At 45.0% G+C, this 17649-nt stretch overlaps 1 protein-coding gene and 1 pseudogene across 5 annotated transcripts in view; one reads left to right on the top strand and one right to left on the bottom strand.

The window, feature by feature from the left end:
- The first annotated feature begins 650 nt into the window (after nucleotides 1–650).
- The window catches only part of Ifnar2 (interferon alpha and beta receptor subunit 2), a 35773-nt gene continuing 18774 nt past the window's right edge, over nucleotides 651–17649 (top strand). Inside the window, exons 1-6 of one of the 5 annotated variants that reach the window (XM_087212804.1) lie at nucleotides 666–930; nucleotides 3779–3864; nucleotides 6375–6616; nucleotides 15239–15330; nucleotides 16433–16474; nucleotides 17524–17647. In XM_087212804.1, coding sequence (XP_087068930.1) covers nucleotides 15276–15330; nucleotides 16433–16474; nucleotides 17524–17647 — 221 coding nt within the window. In that variant the 5' untranslated portion in view covers nucleotides 666–930; nucleotides 3779–3864; nucleotides 6375–6616; nucleotides 15239–15275. Of the gene's footprint in view, nucleotides 931–3778; nucleotides 3865–4352; nucleotides 6322–6374; nucleotides 6617–15238; nucleotides 15331–16432; nucleotides 16475–17523; nucleotides 17648–17649 lie in introns of all 5 variants that reach the window. The other 4 variants (XM_004842305.4, XM_021256193.2, XM_021256192.2 and 1 more) reach the window with 4 other exon arrangements.
- LOC101723192 (centromere protein Q pseudogene) lies at nucleotides 11416–12335 on the bottom strand (annotated as a pseudogene).

Here is a 17649-nt window from a genome sequence, read left to right as displayed (position 1 = left end):
CAGAGACCAGAAAACTGAAAGACTAGCCAGGGTGCTTAGTATATTTTTCCCTCTTCTTACAAAGATTTTAACATTTTCATTGTAATAGCGTTAACGTTTAGAATATAGATACGTTTTACCGAAAGCCTCCTCATTCTATTTTGGAAGCTGCCAGAATATAAATAACAGGCAAGCATACTAAGAATTATGTCTTCCCTCTCCACCTATTCTGACGCAGGGTTGCTTAGCGGGGCTGGGGTGGGGTAGGAGTAAGAAGGAAAGACCCACCGAGAAGCAGCGGGGTGAGGGATCATCTATACAATATTTCCAAAGGCCTGCTTGAGCCCCGAACTATGCCAACCCTTTGCAATCCATAGAGGCTTTACGGACTGGAGAATTATGATCAGAGAGGTTTCTAAAACTAGTAAGTGAAGGGGCAAGGAGAGAATCTATTTATTCTCTGTTTCGTTCATTCACCCAACACATTTTCATAGCGTGTCTCTAAGGCACTGTTGTAGCTTTGAAAATCTATAATACATTCCTCTATGGATCTCGTGTGATGCGGGTGGGGCTTGGTTAGGAGCAATCAGTAACGGAGCTAACAGAAAAGATTGCCTGAGCGTCCCCGCCCCCTGCCCTCCTCGGCCGCCCCGCCCCGTCCCCGCCCCGCCCCGCCCCGCCGCCTTCCGGGGCAGTTCCGAGGCGGGCTCTCGGCTCGCGCTCCGGCGCCCGAAGCATCTTTAGGTGCGCGACACAGAGTCTCGGGGAGAGTCCGGATCCTCCCTTCCGCGGTCAGCGGCCACCACCTGGCCTCACGGCCGCTTTGCCAGTGTCCGGCCTCCATCGGCGCCCGCCGGAGGTCGTCGCCGGCCGCCGAGGCCGAGAGGCCGCCACCCCCGAGTATCCCGCCGACTGCGCGGGCGCGGGGGCCTGCGGGGCGGAGCAGCCGAGGTAAGGTGGGGACGGGACGCGTGGGGAGCGCCGGCGCCGGGACAGCGCAGCAAGGCCTCCCCGCCGCAGCCTTTTCCCGGAATCCCAGTTCCTTCTCCGAGGCGGGACTCCGGCTGAGCCGCCCCGCGCCCCTCCCGGTGCAGCCCTGGGGACCCCCGCCCCGCCCCGGTCGGGTCCGGCCAGGCCCGGCCTGGCCCCCACGGACGATCCCCACGCAGCACTGGCGGCGGCCCGGGCGCGCCCCGTTATCCCCCTGCTGGGAGCCGCGAGTTTTGCCCCCAGCCCCAGCACCCCCACGATCCCCGCAATGTCCCCCGCCGCCCCCGCCATCGCAGCAAGGGTGCATGGGACACCTGGGCACTCGCTGCTGCAAGTTGTGAACCGTTGTGAACTTGGAGGGTCCGATACCTCAAGATCTAGCCGGCCTTGCAAAACTAGGTTATCCTTCTGGGCTCTGGGTCGGGGCCTCGGGCCCGCCCCACAGGAGAAGCCCGGGATTAAGCCTCCTTTATTCCATTTCGGGAGAGAGGCCACGGAGGACAGCCCGGGCAGAAGTCTCTTAGATCCACAGCCTGGAAGCTGGGGGTGGAGGGCCGAGGGCACAGAGGAGTGGGCCCTTCTGGGGCCAGGAGTGATGAGAGCGGAAAAATATTCTGCAAATATTGGAAGATACTCATAGCTCGCGTTTCTGCTGGGAGTAAAGCGGTTAAATGCAGCAGCGAGGTGGTTCCACTTATCCACTGGTTTTGACTAGCGGTGCTTTTACTGGAAAACTGGATACCACACCTCCTTTTGTGTTGTAATGTTTGTTTGATGGTCTCCTTTGGCAGGAAGTCGTAGAAAGGAACAGCTTTGAGAGACCGTCCCAGACTGCTGGGCGCCTTGCCCGGACGGTCCCACAAGTCCTGCCTGACCCCTTCCCCCATGTCGGGTCAGGACCCAGGGGCTCGAAATCCCACGGGCGTCCCTCGCCTCCGCCTGCCAGTCCACCTGCTCGTGCTTAGTAGAAGGGAGGAAACAGAGGCCACGCCAGGGTCTGCTGTAAGGCAAAAGTCATAAATGTCACCAGCAATTTGGGCATGGCTGATAAGGTGTGAGCTGTCTCAGGAAGTGGCTTGAACTTTTAGCTGCTATTGTTTACAAGTTGTTTTTCCATTTTAAATCATCAAAAGTCAGCGTGACTTTTCTTTTGTTGTCTTTAAAGTTTCTCTTGCATTTATTTAAAAAGTAAAAATCTGCCAGAGTTTTGATTTTTATTTGACAAACGGTGACTTGTCTTCAAAAAAAAAAAACAAAACAAAACTAGAAGGACCATGGCCCAAGAGGAAGTATCTTAGAAGTGAAACGTGTATTAAAATATATATTCCATCACTCGCACTTGCCCACACAAGGCCACATTGGACTCATTTTCCTGTTACATTTATAAACCTTCAGGCTGTTGAGGTCAAGGACGTGTACATTCTTTGATGATCACTCTTCATATTTACCCAAAATTAACACCCAAACTAAAATGCCATTGATTGTAAGATACACTTATATTTATATGACCAAGTAATAAAAGCTACTGTCAGTCACACTGTGACATGCCACCGTACAAAGCATTTTGATTTTGAAAATATTCAGATGTCAAAAGGAAAAGCACATTTTAAAATTCATGAAGTACTACCGAGCTAGTGTGGAGCTTGACATTCTGTTAGCTGTCCTTATCTGTGGTCCCACATCTATCTGCAAGTTCAGCCAACCATCTGCACTGAATGTGGGCTGGACTGAACATGTCCAAGTGTTTTCCCTTGTCCTTGCCCCTAAACAATGTGCTACACCAGCTGTTTACATTGCACTTGATATCAGAAGTAATCTGGAGATGACAAAGTCCACAGGAAAGAAATGTGAGCCCCTGTGAAGTTCGGGACTCTGGGGAAGGAAGTCCTGGAATCTATCTCAGGCTGAGGGCTCTTTTTTCCTTTAAGGGCTCTTTTCCCTGAGGGCTCATTCTTCCTTTAAGATGAGAAACTAGTGGTGTGCAATCCAGGGAGGAATAAAGGAAAAGTAGTCACTTAGCAGAGGAGGTTGGCTTTCTTAAGGGTGGTGAGAAGTAGAGAAAAGAAAGAGCAAAATAAGAAAAAAGAAAGGTACGTCAATGGGAAGTCCATCGTTAGGGGCCACTGAAAATGGGCACACGTACTTTACCCCACAAGTGAGAGTGTTTGTAAATTTGGGATCTTTAAGCTTGGTTTATTATTTTTCTTTGCTTGGTTGTTTAATTCTGAGGTGTTTGGGGGGTTTTTTAGCATGTCCCCCAAAACTAGAAACTATAATGGCAAGTCAACAAAAATCTCAAAAATCCTCTCTCATCAGTGGGAAGGAAGTAAACAAAGTCTGGCCCTGCTAGCAGGAGTGGCAGTGACCCTTTGTGCTGGGCAGAAGGGGGTGAGGTGGGGGAGGAGAAGGCCCAAAGCCCACATGGCTGATGCCACTCGTCACTGCTCTAGAGCCATGGAGCCAGCATGCAAAGTGTCATAAAGAACCCACTTGTCAAAAATAGGTTTTGGAAAGAAAGTTTATTCCAGTTAACAGAGACTGAAAATCAGGAGATTTTAGCAGCTAGTTGGAAAAAGCCAAGTTTATGACATCTGTGTGTGGATGGGCTGACATTGGGAGAGAGAGAGCAGCAGCTAGCTGGGAGAGATTTCATCTGTGAGCGGATGGGCTAACACCAGGAAAGAGATAATAGCAGCAACTGGGAAAGGAATTGGGCTTATGTAGGTATTGAAGGGGCAAAGGAATCTGGGGTGAATTTTTTTTTTTTTTTTGGTACCGGGGATCAAACTCAGAACCTTGCGTTTTCCAGGCAGGCGGCGGAACCACTGAGCTAAATCCCCAGCCCTGGGATGAAATGTTCATGACTTGGATGCCCAAGGACGACCGTCTGCTCAGGTGTGTCAACAATCACTGGACTTCTCAGCACCAGGGGGGTTGTATACTTCCTTTTGAGTCCATTTGCGCTATTTACTGAGAAGCTGCAGTTGTTTGCTAAAAGCAGCCTGTTTGCTTTGTCCGTTTGTTTATGAAAGACTCACTTAAGTTAGGCCTGACACAAAGCACTTCCTTTGTGTCTGGGAAAAAGCAGGACCCAGCATTCTGACAAAAACCAAGCTCTTCTCCTTTTCCTTTCCACCCCATCCCAGCACCGGGGCAGGGCCTCAAGAAGTAGTCCAGCTGTTCCAACTTTAGGAAGTCAGGATTTCCCTCTTTTGTGTCAGGGCAGATGATGAAGCCCTCCAAGCACAGCAGGGGGAAGAGGTATGAAAAGGAAAGGAAAGAACAACCTAGCTTCCAAAGAGTTTTACTTTAAAAAAATTTTTGTATAGACATACATACATATATGTACATGCATATGTATATCTTCTTGTACCTTACAACAGGTTGGTAAAAATTTGGATGCAATAAAAAACTCAAAAATGAGAAAAAAATTTAAATGAACATAGTTTGGAGGCATAAGAACAAATTGAAGACCATACAAACAGAATTACAGAAGAAATGAGAGGAAAAAATCAGAGAAAATGGTACTGGAAACAAAAATATTTGAATAGTGGGAAGGCTTGATGTAAGTCCAATGAGAGTAGATGAAAGAGACAAAGATAAACTCAATTTAAAAGAATCTGACATAGACGACAAAACACAATCAGGCACTTAAAATTATTGGAATCCCTGATAGAGAGAAATTAACAAAGGTGACAGAAATGCAAAAAAAAAAAAAAAAAAAGAAGAAGAAAAGAAATCTTGCTGGGCCGGGGATTTAGCTCAGTGACACCGCACCTGCCTTAAAAGCACAAAGTCCTGAGTTCGATTCTTAGTACCAAAGGGGAAAAAGAAAAAAGAAATCTTGCCGAAATGAAGAAAAAAATGGCCTGTAGACCCAAAGAACTTGTGATAATCCAGGAAAATTTCACATGAGAGTGCTCAGCACTAAGACATCTTCAGTGGTTTTGATTCAAAGGAAAAACTAGGAACACAGGAAGAAAAAAGAAAAGAGGGGGAAACAAAATCAAGCTGGCCTCAGACTGGCTAGTGTAATGGAAAACACCAGAAGCTAATAATTCCGAAGAGAAATCTCCCAGGGAAGGAAACTTCCCAAAGGCAGTGGTGGCCGAATGAACCCATGGCACACAAGTTATTATGTTTTTCTTTTAAGACAACAAATGTGGGGCCAGGGATTTAGCTCAGTGGTTTCGCTGCCTGCTACACAAGCGCAAGGACCTGAGTTCGATCCCTGGTACCAAAAAAAAAAAAACAAAAGATGTTAATGTGAAGTTGTTTTTTCTAGACTCAAACTTCAGTATGCAGGCTTAATTGCAGTGTTGGCACTTTGTGTGTGATAAATAAGTGGGTTTGGGATTGCAGTTTGGCACTTTCTGTCCTGCGGGGTATTTTGTCCTGGGCAGTGGTATGTGGGGTGGAGATGTAGCTCAGTGGCAGAGCACTTGCCCAGCATGCACAAAGCCTGGACTCAGGCTCCAGCACCAAAAAGAGAAAAGCCTTTCTCACATGAAAAACAGAGAATTCAGACACCATGAGCCCTACTGAAAAACAAACTGGAAAACAAAATCCAAAAAACAGCAAATAAAGAGATAAAGAACTCAGGAGTAGAGAAATGGCAATGAAAACTGTTTATTTATTCTATTTAAATGTAGAAATAATACAGAATATCTTGTCGAAATAATACAAGAAAGGGTGAAGAACCAGGCCTGGTTGTACATGCGTATAATCCCAGGACGCGGGAAGCTGAGGCAGGAAGATCACTGCAAGTTCAAGGCCAGCCTGGGCTACATAGTGAGAAACAAAAAAAGCAACTGTGGGTAAAATAGAATTGTTATAAACACAGACAAAAATATATATAGCTATGAAGCAAGGAAGTACAACAGGAAAAGAGAAGGAAGTATGAGAATGTAATATCTTTCAAAGAGTAGATCAGCAAATATGGTTTCAAATTAAAAGGAGCTGTGAATATAGAATACTCCAACTTCCTAATGTCTTTCATAAGACTTTTTTTTTAACCTGAGAGAGATATTAAGGAAGTAATTCTTATGGACAAAAAAAAATTGAGTTCAGCAATTCCTTCAGATTTACTTTGGTTTTTTCTTAATTAGAATTAAAATTAGACAAACTGCATGAGCGTGTGTATGTATTTATGAATCTGGAAAGGCCTGTGAGATCCTGTTCATTTAATGTTAGTGATGATAATATCCAGATGTTGAGACTACTTTTATACATTATTTTCACTTTTTTAAATGTGCATGTTGAATTTTCACAGAAACGAGTGACATGTGAAAAATAAACTAGAAACAAATCTACCAAGGTGTTCGTGATTGATGCTGAATGGTGGAAATAAAGGTGATTGTTATGTTCTTCTTTGTACTCTCTGGTGTTTTGCTTTTAATGTCCAGGAACAACAGTTGTGTGATTGTCTAATATTTCCAAGCTCCATTCATTCATGATTCGTGGACCACCTGGTGATGTATCAGTCATCAGGCTGCGCTGGACAGAGGAAAAGACGCAGTTGTACTGTCGACCAGGGGCTGTGCGCTGGGGCTCCCTGTGGATTGGTCATCTGTGGAGGAGGAGTGGAACTCAGAGAAGTGACTGTACTCACGTGACGTCCACTTGAGCTGGGCCTCAGAAACCGGCAGTGTGTGTCAGGGATGGGGGTGAATAGCAGGAGGGCTTCTGAAAGGGCGAAGGGAATGGAGAAGGCTGAGCAGGGTGACCTGTTGCCCGGAGCTTGGCATGGCCGGCACACGTGGGACGCTAACTGCAGGGAAAACTGCAAAGCCAATGGTGCCCTTGAACTCCCTCTGAGGAGCTTGGGCACTGTCGGTGGGAGTGAGCCAGGAGCGTGCAGCTGCATGACTTGTAGGGCCCAGTAGGACCTGCCATTCCCAAACAGAAAAGTACCACTAGAGGTACTAAAATAGAAAGTTTGTTCTTCTGTAGTGTCATAGGTATATATATGTGTGGTGTCTTTTGAGACAGGGTCTAGCTGTGTAGTCCATGCTGACCTTGAACTCACGGTGATCCTCCTGCCTCAGCCTCCCAACTACTGGGCTTACTGGCATGTGCCAACAGGCCCTGCTTCATGATCATATTTTTAAATTTGCTGTTTAATGGCATTCTAAGTAAAAAGATAAAAAATCAAATGGTTAACATAAATTTCACATTTCTTGATATTGTTACGCAAAGCCAGATTTAAATGGCAGTAACGGTGCATTTAGTTCCCATGCAGAATCACTGAAGCACACAATTAGGGTAACGCATCCTGGGAGGTTCCTGCCGGCCTGCCAGAGCCGACTCAAGCCAGATCCAGGAAGGTGTAACCAGGAAATCTTACCCCCCTGAAAATAAGAGCAAAGATGTCTGTACTCGGGTGCAGAGTAGATGGGCAATCCAGAAACACCGGCTGCTGGAAAGCAGAAAACGAGCAGAGGAGGCTTTCGCCTGCTTTGAGAGAGACGAGCAGAACCCAGCTGAGCATGGCCCAAGAACTGACGCAAACCAGAGCGCCCTTTCCTTCCACCGGAATGTCCCAGTCCAGGCAAAACAACTCCAGTATTTCCCACAGCTGGTAGAGGTAGTGTTAGATTCTGGGAAATCGTTCCCTCTGGTGAGTTCAGTTCCCACCAGGATGTCTGCATGACAACTCAACCCCTGTCAGAAGAATCTCCAGACTGGGCATGACGGTGCATGCCTCTGATCTCCACACTCTGGGAGGCTGAGGCAGGAGGATTGCAAGGTTTAGCCCAGCTGGGCAATGAGTGACTTAGAGAGATTCTGTCTGAAAATAAAAAGGGCTGGGTGGGGTTGTAGCTAAGTGTGAAGGCCCTGGCTTCGATCCCCCTGCATCTCCATTTCCCAAGAGCCCCCCCAGCCCCACCCATAGCAAAGTCTTTGAACCTCTGCTCCCAGTGTGCTAGTTGTGACCCAGAGGTTCACCCCCCAACCCAGACCTCCCAGCCAGCTGCTCCTGGGTGAGCCGGGCACTGCCAGCCCACAGAGGGAATGGCCTCTGCCCATCTGGTCCCGGCTGTGTCAGCAATGGAGGCTCAGCTCCCAGCAACACCGTGGGTACTGGGGACCCCTGAAATGTTATCAGACACCTCCAGTCTCCCACCCAGTGTATGACACAGGCCTGAGGGGAAAAAACTAATAGAACTAAGAGAGACAGGAAGCAGGGCACTAGGATGACCAATGCCCGTACAACCAACAAAGGTGCTAGCCAGTCAAAGCCACTGATTTTTATTGGTAATCCATTGGGGTAAAGGTGAGCTATGTGCAAGGGTGAAACTACATGCGAGCATGTGAAGTCATAGGGTTTCTATGGAAATTAATGTAAACAAGGGTCGTGAAGGGCAAGACAAAGCATTCTTAAATTAGGAACAGAATAGACAAAATATATGGTTGTAATTAGAACATTGTCCTTCTACTAAGAGGGTTTTAATTGTGGGAACGGACTTTGGGTGCGAGTTGCTGACCTTTGCACATAGGCTTCTGCCGGACTTGCTTCTATAAACAAGCCAATTGTGGAGTTAACTCTTCACAGCCTGCACTGCCTACAGCTGCTTTGGGCATCATCAATACTGCAGTCTCCTGCACAGGGGGCTTCTCTGCAGCGTGACCCAGTCGGCACCCACCTAGAGGGCAGCAGTAGTCCAAGGGCACGGAACCCAGCCCGCTGGAGAGGGAAGCAACCCACAGGAGAGCCAAGGCTCCCCTCCTGGTGCTGTGCCGCTATCCTTTCAGACAGCACCAAGGAGCCACAGACTCAAAGGTGAAAGCATTGGAGATGTTAAGATGCCCCGGAGAGCACTGCATAGAGGTGGAACCTTCTCCATGCAGGGCCCCAGGAGAGATGGGTGGCCTTGGCTTTGGAGATGAGACCCTGAGAGTTGTGCTGTAGGGAGACTGATCTGTTTGCAGTCAGGAGAATGCAGAGGAGCTCCACTAACAATTCAAGTGAGTCTGGAAATTGGGTTTTACAAACAAGCATGAGCCTATCGGACAGCTGGTTCAAGTGGAGTAGGGGTCACCAGGACCAAAGCAAGGGGAGAAGGCGTTCACTGGCCCAGAGGAACATGGTGGTTTTGTGTTGTCATTTTTGAGATAGGGTCTCTCTATTTAATTCAACCTGGTCTCAGATTTGTGGCCATCCTCCTGCCTCAGCCTCCTGGAGGTGCCCCGTGTCCAGGGGCCACGCTCATTAACATGCACCCCCTCCCCTGTGGAGTCGTCATGGGAGATGGTGATTCATAGTGCATGGGTGCACGGCCGGTGTTTCCGAAGGGTGACATGGTGGGACATGCTGTGGGCAGAAGTGGGCAGCGTCCAGCAGAGGCAGGATTTTTATCCGTTATCTGATACTGGGGGTTGAACCCAGGGCCTTTACACTGAGCCACATCCCCAGCCCTCTTGTCTTTTCTTTTTTCAAATGTTGAGACAGGGTCTCGCTAAGTTGGTAAGTGGCCCCACCTGAGCCTCCGAAAAGGGATAGAAATTTTGCTTTGTTTTTATTTTTCTTTGTTTGTTAGTACATCTTTGTAGTCCGTAATGATTCTGAAGAGGTGGTGCACATACGTTTCTTAATTCTCTTTCTTATTCTTTTCTCTCCCCACCCTCCCCTCCCTGCATGCCTTGGACCCCTTCACTAATGTGTATTTGATTTTCTGCACCTGTTTGTAATACATGGTGGTCGCATCCTTGTGGGGATTTGGTGCAGCTACACAGCACTTCACAAAGCCCTGCCTTTTCCTCTCCTTTCCTTCCCATCCCTCTGCTGTCCCTCCATCTCTCAGCTGCCTTCCTGTGAGATCCATCTCTCTGTTTCCTATTGTCTTTTCTTTGCACTTTATTTATAACTTTGTGCTTTCTTGTATAGGAGAGCCATGAGATACTTAAGCTTGTGTGTCTGATTTACTTAACATGGTCTCAGGGCTCATCCATTTAACTACAAATGCTTCACATTTATCTTTTTTATACCAAAGTAGTACTCCATTGTGCATAAATACACATTTTCTTTATCCACTCATCTGTTGATGGATATATAGGCTGCTCCCAAGACTTAGCTATTATGAATTGTGCTGCTATAAACATAGTTATCCATGTATCACTGTAGTAACATGACTTCAAAATTCATTGGGAAAGATACCTAGAAGGGGAATAGGTGGGTCAAATAGAACTTCTAGTTTTAGGTTTTTTGAGGAATCTCCATAGTGGTTGTACTAGTTTCATTCCCACCACCAATGAAAGAGGTTTTCTTTTTCCTCACAGCCTCTCCAGCATTTGTATTGGTTGTTTTCTTTTCTTTTCTTTTTTTTAATTGTAACTATTTTATTTTACAAATGATTTATTACAAATGATTTTTTATATATTTAAGTAATAATGTATTTATATATAAAAGCGTATCATCATAGATTCTAATTGGCTATGGGCCACTTTGTCTGGCTTAGCATATAATCCCCTTCCTGCTGCTGAAATCTGGGGTACAAGAATCTGCCTATCTTGCTGCTGTCTGAGAGACACATTTTGGTAATCCCAAATTTGTCGGCTTTTTTGGTTTTGTTTTGAGACAGGGTTTCGTTACATAGTTCAGGCTGGGCTTGAACTCAGTGGGTAGCCCAGGCTGTCCTTGAACTTGCAGAGATCCTCCTGCTTCAGCCTCCCAAGTGCTAGGATTACAGGCATGCACCACCATGCCCGGCTGTCTGCTTTCTTTGGTCTCTCAGTACCTTCTACCTTTGGTAGCTGGTTCTCATGCACTGGGTCTTCTCAAAACAGGTTTTGTTTTTTGTTTTTGGTTGGTTTTAAGGGAATAAATATGCTTAGATCCCTTTTTAGTAATTTTCTTAAGACTATGCTTTGATGACAGTAGAAAGTAAATATTTAAAACAAGCAAAATAAAAACTTAATGCCAACTTCAAAGTTGAAGGAACCTGGAAAACTTTAACTATCAAACAAGATGAGGGAGTTAGGTAAGGGTAGAGGCACTTGGGGATTTCTCAAGCTCTGAAAGCAGACAGAAAATGCAAGCTCTCAGCTACAGAATGAGTGACAGCAAACACTCTTGTGTTTATGCTCTAAGCATTGCACGTGGGCACATCACACACACAGTGTCACAGCGTCAGGACTCCGCTGTGCCAACACAGGTGAGCTCCCAGTAGCCATCACAAACTATCGGAGCATAGCTATTCCTGCCTTATGTTTTAGGCAAATAACTGCGATACAGCAATATAAATATTGATTTTCTAGATTTCATAACTGCTAAAAAGTTTTAAGGACTACATTAGATGCTAATGATAGGCCTACACAGGCCAATTTTAAAGAGCATATTAGAGGATAATAAATCCTGCAGAAGCTTCAGCCTCTGTAACATCATAGGTTAACAGTTTCACAAATTTATAAAGATTAAATTAATAGGAAACAATATTTTAAAATTCTCTAAAAGGCATTTAGTTTCTTACAGGCTTCTTCGATGAACACTGACATGTTCTTCATCTGGGATGAATTATGAAGAACATCCAAGTCTTTTAGAGGAACTTTCTGGTTTGGAATTAGCATCAAAACTTCTTTCTGCAGTGTGGGTGCTTTCAGACTGTGCCGAGAAAGCTCTGGGAGGGAAAGTATGTTACATCGATCCAGCTGAAGCATCTCTTTTGCCTTTTCCTCCTCTTCCTCTATCTCATGTGTCAGAATTTCAATTTTGTTTTTTAGACTCTGAATATTTCCCGTCACTGACTCCGTAATCTGTACTGTTTCATCTATTTCATCCTGCAGTAATGCTGGGCCTTCTTCATTACCTCTCTATTGTGCTCTTTCCATTTTCAGTAGACTTGCCACATTAGTTAAATATTTCAGCTTTTGGGGAGGGCCTTTCAGGGTTTCACACAGTTGTAGCAACCTTTTCTTCAGGCAGTTGAGATGATACTGAATTTGTTTTTTTTCTTTAATTTTATTACTCAAAATTGCTATTATTACTGCTTCCATCATAGTTTGCAAATGCTCCCTCACACTCTTTGAAAGAGGTTGCCAGGTTTTTCTCTTGTTGGATGCTGTCTTTATCTGCTTTAGATTAATATGATTTGTTTGTCCTTCAGAAGACATGTGCTTTGGATGATTTTTACTTTTTATTATGCTTCTAACCTCTTTCTCTGACAACTCTATTTCTTCATCATCAGTTTTTCTTTTTGAATTTTTTTAATTGTTGAGACTTTTTCTTGGAAGCATTTGCTTTACCAGGCATCTTGATATAAATAGTGCAATTATGATGCTTTAAAAAAAAACTCGACTGATTCTTCCTGAACATGTCTGAAAACTGCACTATCGGTTGTTTTCTTAATTATAGCCATTCTTTCTGGAGAGAGATGGAATTTCAGTGTTGTTTTAGTTTGCATTTCTTGAATGGCCAGCAAGGTTGAACATTTTTTTTCATGTATTTATTGGCCATTTGTGTGGAAGGGATAGACATGTTGACTTGGAGTCTCCTGGATTTCTTGTGGGTAAGACCCGTCAACATTGCAGTCAGGAGGACTTTTAAAGTTGTCTGTAGCCTGGACTCAGTCTGCTATTTCATGGTCTTTTGTCATTTTGACTTGCTGTTTCATACTGCCCCAGTATTGGGGGGACTCAAAAACACTCAGAATCTATAGGGCCTAGTTGCCTGAATGGGGACAAAAGATATGAGACAGAGACAGAGAGAGAGGAAAAAAACCCCAAACTGATTAGAACTCCTTAAAATTCTTCTTCAGTAATCTCTCTCAGCTGGGAATATTAGTGGATGCCTGTAATTCCAGCTCAGGTCCCTTATATGGATGGCATGGTGTCCACATATGACAGACACGCCATGCTGTGGACTCTAAAGCAGCTCTAGATTGCATAGAACTCTGAATGTCATGGAAGGGCTACATAGACAGATGTTGTGCAGTACTGTTTAGGAAATAAGGTCAAGGATGGAAAGGTCTGTACATGTTCAATACAGATGCAAGTTTCTCTTACAGTTTTGACCCACAGTTCATTGAATCAGCTGATGCGGAACCCACAGATACTGACAGCCAATTGTATCTTTCATTCTGAAAACATGAAACCCAGAAATTTCTGAGTAGTGTTTGTTTGTTTTTTAAGCACAATCAAACAAAGGGCAAATGACAAAAAGAGAAGAGAAAAATGTGATTTGTATCACAAAGGGCCAGTTTCCCTCGTACATACACACAGTTTCTGCAAACCAGTAAGAAACAGCACAGCTCCGTACAAAAACGGGCAAAGGGACAAACAGGCTTTTAACAGGAAAGAAATAGAAGTAGCTCATAATCTATGAAGAGATGCTTCACTCCTTCAGAATAAGAAAGTACAAATGAATATTGGGGTGAAGATAACTTTTCATTTATGAATTTGTTGAAAACCCAAGAAATCTCTATGAAGCGGCAATGGAGAACCAAAAGTACTCGCCTGTTGTGGGCATTTCTGGTTTGGGGGGGGGGGGGTGGTACCAGGGATCGAACTCAGGTCCTTGAGCTTGCTCAGCAGGCGCCGAAACCACTGAGCTAAATCCCCGGCCCATTGTGGGCACTTCTGTAAACTGGTACCTGCTGCAGGCCGGGCAGTGTGGCCGTCTCTATCAGAATTACAAGTGCTTAGGCCCGGGGATTTAGCTCAGTGGTTCCGCCGCCTGCCTTGCAAGCAAAAGTTTGATCCCCGGTACCAAAAAAACCCGAATTACAAGTGCTTAGTCCGATTGCCAGGTCCCTATGTCTGCCCCTGCACATTCACCCTCCGCCTTCCCTGCCCTTTACATGGCCTTGGCCCATGACTTGCAGGGACACAGCTGCAGCCCCCTTGGCATGTGGCTCCCAGTTGGGTTTAGCCAATGGGGAGGCCCAAGTTAGAGAAGGAACGGAAATGGTGAGGGATACTTATTCCGCAGTCCTCTCCCTGCACAGTCACCTTGGGTTGGTGGTGTCTTTTGCCCCTTGTCATAGGTCTTCACACGGGATTCCTCCATCCATATTCCAACGTTGGTGTCTTCTCTTTTGCTCTTCTAGCTCAGGGTGGTGATGGGTCCCCCTGTTGTTAGCTGGAGGAACTGCATGCTCCCTTATGCAGTGCCCACATCTTGCTCCCACTCCATAAATGGCCCCTTGATGAAATAGTCTTTCTCAAAATATTCTTAACTTGAATGTGCAGTTTTCTGCTGGCACCATGGCCGATGGGACTCTTGCTTATGTCTTAGTCCATGTTATGGTACAGGAACAGTACCACAGATAAGGTCATTGTTTGTAAAGAACAGATATTTGTTTGGCTCATGGTTCTAGAGGCTGGCAAGCCCAAGGTTGGGGACCATATCTAGAGAGGACCTTGTTGCATCACAACGTAGTAGAGGACTTCACATGGCAAGAGACCAAGAGAGGACCGAACTTGCTCTGTAACAAACCCCTCTCAGTAATGAGCCTACCTCCTCCGTGTCACTGTTAACACATTCACGAAGGCAGAGCACTGATGACTTCATCACTGCTTAAAGCCCCAGCTCTCCCCACCCTGGGACTGGGGACTAAGTTTCAAAACTCGATCACCGAGGGGACACGTTCAAACTACAGCGTGCAGCCATCCTACACCTGGAAATTCCTCTACACTGAGACCTGCACATGGGCAAGGGGTACTCCAGAAAATTCCTTGCACAGAAGATGAGGTACAATTCCAATGTCCATCATCAGAGACTAGTGACATAAATGATGTTATGACCATAGAACAGGACACTGTGCAATTATTTAAAACAACAAAAGCAGGAAATTTGTCATTGTGGCGGTGAGGGGGAAGAGACCTCCCTAATAAATTTTTAAGTAGAAAACGTCAAGGTAGAACAGAGATTATACCTGCTATCTCTTGTCTAAATGAGGGGGGGAATAAGTATATATATATTTTTTATGCTTCTGCAAAAAGACATTCCTAAGAATTCACCATAATAAATTAATAAATGAAGTAGTTTCCTAAAGGAGGCAAGACTCCTCACTGTTTAGCTTTTTATATGTTTAAACATTTTTTTAGCCAGTTTTTTGACCTGTTCAAAAGTCACATTGGAAATTTTTCCCTATTGGGGAGAGGATCACTGCCCAAAGCTGTCTGAGGAAATCGCCTGGCGCCTGGGAGGGCAGGGGAGGCTGCAACCAGGAAGTTTGGCTGTTTCTTGTGGGTCTGTTTGGGGGCCCATTTCTATTTTTACAATCCAATTAGACACTAGAATTTTGATATCCTAATGTTGATTTCTTTTCAGATGTGAAAGGAAGGAAAGGACTTACCAACTAACAAAGATGCTTTTGAGCCGCCAGACCTTAGCCATCAGATTGCTTACCTTGTGCTTCACGGGTGAGTGTGACTGTCCATCCCAGCTCTTGCAGGAGCAAACCCTAGCCATCATCAGCCAGAGCTCTTGTACAAAGCAGCAAACCGGTTTCCCTGTCAGAGCACCCAGAGCAGGCCGCCCAGTGTCAGGTGTTCAAGGGAAAGTAGCTGAGAATTTCAGTTCAGTGTGAGTTTCTGCCTGTTGTTCAACCAGATAAGCAAAAATAACATAAAGCTCCATAAAGTCTCCATGGAGACTATCCTTGTATGTCAATTTAAAGACTAATGTCTCAATACCCTCACTGTAATACAGAGTGGAATTTATTACCTGATTGCTAGATTTGGGAGAAGGCCGAAAACCCCGTCTCTTACTCCAGCCACCAGAATGAAAAGTCACCTCTGAGCTTTGCTTTCTGCATTTCATCTATTATCCATCTTTTTGCTGCAGTACTATTCATTCATGTCTTTTCTCTACCTTCTGCAAGATTCACTTTCAGTGTCAGTGTCGTCTCTTGCGTAGTTGATCAGCAGGGGACCCACAAGTGGGACAGCTATCTCAGGCAGACCGTCCGAACACTGGACCATGTCCAGCATCCTTGGACATTATCCACCTTCTAAAAATGCCAGGGACTTCACTTCCCCCAAAGTCATTGTGACATCCAGAAGACAAATGTCCCCACCCACCCACACTGTCCCAAGGAGATGAGACTCACCAGTCCCCGTCATGAACACTCTTTCTTCCTCCTTCACCCTTGGTCAATGTCTTTACCTTTGAAAGTTATTTATTAGCAACATGCTTATTTATATTCTGAGGAATTTTTTCAGATAGATACCTGCTTCTTCGGACATTCCCTCCACCAACCCAATCCTGCTTCTTAGTGTCATCTCCTAAGTGGATCTTATTTTGGGTCCATTCCAGATGCAATCCTATGACCAGGTGCTCATGGTACTGATGTCACCTAAGAACTATTTGCTTGTGCTTTTTTGTTAGCACAAGAAAATCTCAATGCAATATTAATGCATGTGATGATTAATGTACTAATTAATGCAAACTGAGAGTGGCCATTTTAAGTTGAGCCCAGATAAATCACTGTTGCTTCTCTTAACTTCTTTTTCTTCCTCCTAGTATATGTGAGCCTAGCGTTGGATGCTTCACATGATATCCCTGGTAAGAGATGTTCTTGGCTCGGTTAAATTTTGAATAAGATTCAAAATATTGGGGTCACTGTCTACACATAAAATATGGAAAATTTTATTTCTGACCTCACATCTGTTATCTATTTTATTGGAGTCCTTTTTCTATAAAAGGAGCTAAAATTAGCTAACTCTGGTTTTCATAATTATCTCCCAAAACTATTTTAAGAAATTAACACTGGACATAATTTTTAAACCCCTTGAAAGAATATTCAAGCTCTTAACATTCTCACTAACAGAAAATAAGGAGACACCTATTATCCCAAACAAAAAGTGATTCAGAAATTTCTCTTTACATTTTTCTACCTGTTGGTTCCAGATAAGGAAAAATAAGTTTTCACTAAACTTCTCACCTGCATATATAAATCTGCCCACAAAACCTCACTGAGCATTGAATGTGTGCTTAGCCTTCTGATACACCATGGGGCATGAAGATCAAAAAGCAAAGGCCTGGGTCTTAACCGCAGGAAACTTAGATGAGCTCTGAAAATTTAACCATATAAGGGAGAATTTGACAGGTAGAGCATTAGTGCCTCATTTGTCACTACCAGCTCCCAGTGCATAATACTGTACACTCGACTGAGTGTGGGAAACTCAGTGTGGAAAATGGGTCTGTGAATAGCACCTACTTCAGCATGGTTATGGGGCTTAAGTGCATAAAAGGCTAAGTCGGGGCCCAGTGTGCTCCTCCTCTCCGTGAGCAAGGGAAAAAATGCAGTGAGGAGTCCAGAGGGAGGAAAGCCTGCTGTGGGCTGAGCTGAGTTGAGAGAGTGGAGTGATAACTGAGGAAGTCCTTCTGTCCACATTCTGCTTACCAAGTGCTGAGTTCCTGTTTCCTAAGCTCCTGCCCTCATAACATGTTGCTCATTAATGAACAGTACTAGCTTCTTCCCATGCCCAGCAGACTTCCTGTGTTTCTCAGACCCCAGGGCTATCCAGAAGCCTTCCGTGTTGGAGCCTGGGGTTTGAGGTCTTTGGGTTCCAGATGTCAATGCTTTTTTCCCCCATTCCTGTTCTCTTTAGAATCTGCAGATGAAAATTGTGATTTCAAGTTGGCATTTCGAAAATATCAGCTGATCTTATCTTGGGAGTTGAAAAACCGCTCCATTGTACCAACTCACTCTACATTCCAGTACACAATCATGAGGT

The sequence above is a fragment of the Heterocephalus glaber genome, unplaced genomic scaffold (genome assembly GCF_053883595.1).
Source record: "Heterocephalus glaber isolate CG9 unplaced genomic scaffold, H.glaber_assembly_v1.0 deba00000122, whole genome shotgun sequence".
Taxonomy (NCBI): domain Eukaryota; kingdom Metazoa; phylum Chordata; class Mammalia; order Rodentia; family Bathyergidae; genus Heterocephalus; species Heterocephalus glaber.
This window is presented reverse-complemented; position numbering and strand designations above follow the sequence as displayed.